Consider the following 5,224-nt stretch of genomic DNA (forward strand, 5'->3'; position numbering starts at 1 on the left):
TGTTGTGAAGGATGGAAAAATTCGTTTGCGTCAAGGAAGTTCATGATTTGTGAGTATATGACGTGCTCCATTATTTTACACGGTACGCTAGTTAAGGAAATGGGGCGGTAATTCAAAGGTGAGTCTCTGTTACCCGATTTGTAGACTGGAACGACCTTGCCCTGTTTCCAGTCAGCTGGAATGATTCCTGAAGACAGTGACTGTGAAAAAAGAAGACATAAATAGGCTGCGCAAATAGTGTTCACGTTCTTCAAAAGTTTTGAATTAATTAGGTCTGTACCAGCTGCAGACGACAGTTTCATATTATGAATTATGGATGAGATGCCTTCTTCGCTAAAGGCGATAGCCGGCATGAAGGATACCAAGTTAAAGGATGATAAGTGTGGAGGCGCGTCAAACTCGGTGGTGAAGACAGTTGCGAATGCATTGTTAAAAACATCTGCACAGTTGTTATCAGCAACAGGTTCATTCAAGTCATTCGTTAACGTAATATGGGAACGGTGCGTAGGATTTAGGACCTGCCAAAATTGCTTTGGGTTGCTTATTAGTAGGTTTGGTAAGTCGTGGTGATAAAATGAGTGCTTGGCATCACGAACGGAATGTAAGTATAATTTTTCGATTTGGTAATATTTTTCCCATGCGGCAGGTGTGTCTATGCGTTTGGCGGAGCGAAAAAATCGTTTCTTTTTGTTTTCTAGTCGTTTTAAGGGCCGAGTAAACCAGGGTTTATTGCGGTTAGTGTGAAAAGTAATCGTCGGGACAAACGTATCAGTTAGACTGTTTAATTTGTTCTTGAAGATTGACCAGTTTTCATGAATTGAGCGAGTGTGAAATGCGGATTCATATTCGGGAAAAAAAGTGCTAAGATCTTCAGTTATTGCGTTGTAGTTTCCTTTATCGTATAGACGTATTGTTTTTTCAGATGTCTGTTTTTTAGTAGAGTGAAATGAAAATAGAGCATGTATGACTTTGTGGTCACTGATTTCCGGAAGAAAACTGATAGATGTTAGTTTTTCGGGGCTATTGGTTAATATCAGGTCGAGTGTGTTTGCTGATTCTTGTGTCACACGGGTTGGCTGTGATACTAATTGGGTAAGGTTAAAATTTAGACACATTTCGATAAAGTTCTTTGCCTCTGCATGGCATGTTATTTCAGAGCTAGATAAGTTCTGCCAGTCGATGTCAGGATAGTTAAAATCGCCAAAAAGAAGGATGTAAGCATTTGAATATGTGGAACGAAGTTTATGAATGGTATTATTGAGATGACGTGGGAAGTCAGGATTATTCTGTGGAGGTCTATAGCAAACGCCGAGCAGTACTGTTACGGGGGCAGTGCGACAAATGAGCCATAATGATTCGATGTCGGAAGTGACGTCAACAACAGAGCAAGATATATCCCTATGAATTGCAGCAAGGACACCACCCCCCCGCGAATTTTTCCGATCATTTCTATAAAAATTAAAATCAGGCAAATCAGTTAGGAGTTCAGCATCTGTTACATCACTATTTAGCCATGTTTCTGTTAATATGAGTATGTTGCTCCTGGATGACGAGATGATGTTTGATACGAGTTCACGTTTAGGAAGGAAGCTTCGGATGTTAGTGAATATTATGGAAAACGAAAGAACATTGCGGGGCGTGGTGGGTCGACGTTTTGTTGATGGTTGGTGAGTGGGCAACTGCTACGCGACTTCTCTAACAGTATCAGACGATGCGTCGAAAGTGTAGCGTTGTGATCCTATATGCAGTGTTTTGAAGCGTAAAGAGTACTTGTCAGAGTGTGCTTTGGCGAATGTTAGCAATTGCTTCCGTGCGTGTTGAACGGGGCGGGAAAAGTCTTCACCAATACTGTAACCGGTGTTTTTCAATTTCCGGCCATTTGATAGAAGAGCGTTTTTGGTTTTGTACGATAAGAATTTGACGATGACGGGACGAGTTCGATCGGCTGAGTGCTTACCAAGACGATGTGCTCTTTCTATGTCGGTAGGTTCTACCTGTATACCTAGATTATTCTGACAAATATCAATAACTAGTTTTTCGGACTCGGCCCATGATTCAGTGCTATTGTCGGGGATGCCATAGAAAATAAGATTATTCCTGCGAGATCTGTTTTCTGCGTCGTCAAGGTGTGCTTCCAGTTCGTGTATCTTATTATTCATGGCTATTGCGTCTGCTTGCATGACATCCATATCTGTTCTTAAGAGATTAAGTGTTTGATAGTGTGTTTCTAGTTCAGCCATTCGTTTGTTTAAGTCTGTAATGGTTTCATCCGTCTTGCTTAGCTGGGTTTTCAAGCCCTGTATCTCGGCAATCAGTTGTGTCTGGCCGGCGGTTAATTTCTCTAATGCAGCCAGTACAGCAGCCGTGTCTTCGGGACCAGGGTTAGTTTCGACGTCGCCTGATAGCATTAACAAAGAATGAATTACACAAACGCACTCAACAGCAATGGAAACACAGCAGTGGGGGCTCGGGAACTGCACTAGCATATAGTTACTTGATTTTTTAGCAAAGAGGACATACGGTTTACTGACCTGCATCGCAAAAGTGAGTGGTTTAGGTGCCTGCGCCGTAGTGCAGTCACCGAGCCCACAGAGCCGTGTCGGCGGATGACGCCCTTTTAAACATGGTGATGTCGATGATGATGCGGTAGCCCATGGTCTGGTGAGTTCCGGGAGTTGCTCTAGCGGCAGATCCAGCGGGGGAGTGCGGCTGACGGGTGTTTGGTTGTAGTAGCCGTATCCATATCCAGTGCATGGCAGTACGCTTGGCGATGACGCCCCCATAGGTAGGCACGCCAGCGACGGCAGCAGCAGGCTGGCAAACCCAAGGATGGTCATCTGCATCGCAAAAGTGAGTGGTTTAGGTGCCTGCGCCGTAGTGCAGTCACCGAGCCCACAGAGCCGTGTCGGCGGATGACGCCCTTTTAAACATGGTGATGTCGATGATGATGCGGTAGCCCATGGTCTGGTGAGTTCCGGGAGTTGCTCTAGCGGCAGATCCAGCGGGGGAGTGCGGCTGACGGGTGTTTGGTTGTAGTAGCCGTATCCATATCCAGTGCATGGCAGTACGCTTGGCGATGACGCCCCCATAGGTAGGCACGCCAGCGACGGCAGCAGCAGGCTGGCAAACCCAAGGATGGTCATCTGCATCGCAAAAGTGAGTGGTTTAGGTGCCTGCGCCGTAGTGCAGTCACCGAGCCCACAGAGCCGTGTCGGCGGATGACGCCCTTTTAAACATGGTGATGTCGATGATGATGCGGTAGCCCATGGTCTGGTGAGTTCCGGGAGTTGCTCTAGCGGCAGATCCAGCGGGGGAGTGCGGCTGACGGGTGTTTGGTTGTAGTAGCCGTATCCATATCCAGTGCATGGCAGTACGCTTGGCGATGACGCCCCCATAGGTAGGCACGCCAGCGACGGCAGCAGCAGGCTGGCAAACCCAAGGATGGTCATCTGCATCGCAAAAGTGAGTGGTTTAGGTGCCTGCGCCGTAGTGCAGTCACCGAGCCCACCAAGCAATTTCAATGCCTGTTCTAGTGCTCCCTAAAATGCTAATAGCGTAAACGTCTAATGCAGCTTTCACTATGCGAGGGATTTCACCGAAGCATTCGTCAACATTTAGAGAGATATGAAGCTTAGTTACGGTTCCAGTTACAAAGATTATACAGCACGCAAGACTTCTGCATATTTTCGACATTAAAGCGCTGTCGAGACAACGTTGACCATGGCATTGAATCACCATGAATATGTATTATTCCCATCCATTATTGTTCACTGTACAGTCAGCACAACGCATAATTATTCAGTCATATTCCAGGAGCAGGGGAGATGCGCAGTAACACAAATAAACAGGCTTTTTCGTACAAACTACCGAGCGATCATCCTAAAAATCACATCCGGCTCCTCCCAAACAGACTTATAAGACACCTTTCTAGCTGATATAGGTACCCAGTGACAACGGCATACTAAAGTGAGTACGCCGTGAGTATGCCCTTCCGTCGCAAGGTGATGTCCGCGGATCAGTTCGTACTTTGTCGGTTTCCAACGAAGCATCAGTTCGAGTTCTCTTCCAACAACTTTTCCTCCCCAACAACATCGTTTTTCGGTAGGCAGCAGTGCCAGAACCTAGAAACTGTGGCGTGTGTGGCAAAAAGCAAATGCACGCACGTACGCTAGAGAATGTCAATCCAGGCCAGAAAGTAACCAAGCACTTCAAATCGAAATTCAAAGGCGAGCACTCGCACGCTTCAAAGTGACGAGATTGACCTTGGCCAACGTGGTTGGCCTAATACATAACAGCCGCTGGTAGCTGCGGTGAAAGAACGTGAATATAATTTTTTTTATAAAACAATTGGTCGACTTTTCAGAAAAATTTACGCAAAAAAAAAGCAGTTTAAAGCCAGTAACTAGGACTTGTTTCAGTGTTTATAAAGTGAAAATATGCAACCAATAATTTTTTGCTTGTCTGTGCATCTTCACGTATCTCAACTGGCGGATCAGTTCCGTTGCCCTAGCTGATGTCGCTGACACTTTATTCCAGACCGCATTCGAGCTCTGTATTCGCGAGCAGCGTGAATTGACCATTGCACAAGCGCCGCTGCTAGGAGCGTGCGCCAAAAAAGTACAAACATTTTTGCCATAAAAAGGCGTTTTTCGTTCCGGTGAAGTGTATTAACACATAGTTGGATATAACTCAAGAACTATGAGACATATGCCGCTCAAAGGAGGGCCTCTAGCGAATGACGTCGGCCTATACTTATGACGTCGTGGTTATTTGCTTTAGACCTACTACCATGTCGTGGCAGCGGGTTGCCGATGAAAGGGTATCAACCACAGCTTAATCTGTTTAACCTCGGCTTCGGGACCCTTTGAGGGGAATCTGCGCTACGTTCCTGAGTGATATCCGACTACAAACGTTTTCAAATATAAATAATTTCTATAGTGGTTTAGGTTATAGACCACCAATATATGCTCAAATAATACTTATATTTGCCCAGTCGCTTCACTTTGACGCTTTAGTTTCACTGTTCCTAGCTAATGTCACTGGTACTTGGCTCTAGCCCGCATTCGAGCTTCACCTTTGCAACCTATGTCGATTGACCTTTAAAACCCTCAAGAATTTTTACATTTCACCCAGTGTATAATGAATAGCATTACTTCTCGTATTAACTCTTATTTTCCTTTTGCTTTAGCGCCCCTGCTCATTTTATTCATCATTACTAAGAGTT

General features: G+C 45.3%; 1 protein-coding gene across 1 annotated transcript; it reads right to left on the reverse strand.

The window, feature by feature from the left end:
- Positions 1-1,682: 1,682 nt before the first annotated feature.
- On the reverse strand, positions 1,683-3,464 carry LOC149343807 (uncharacterized). Its single transcript, XM_089542498.1, has one exon. The coding sequence runs from the start codon at positions 3,453-3,455 to the stop codon at positions 1,683-1,685; it is 1,773 nt and encodes a 590-aa protein (XP_089398624.1). The 5' UTR covers positions 3,456-3,464.
- Positions 3,465-5,224: the final 1,760 nt, after the last annotated feature.

The sequence above is a fragment of the Amblyomma mixtum genome, chromosome 5, assembly GCF_055824585.1.
Source record: "Amblyomma mixtum isolate Tamu chromosome 5, ASM5582458v1, whole genome shotgun sequence".
NCBI lineage: Eukaryota > Metazoa > Arthropoda > Arachnida > Ixodida > Ixodidae > Amblyomma > Amblyomma mixtum.

Excerpts from the sequence above, each read along its gene's own strand:
- LOC149343807 (XM_089542498.1), bottom strand. The coding sequence starts at position 3,455 with ATGCAGATGACCATCCTTGGGTTTGCCAGCCTGCTGCTGCCGTCGCTG.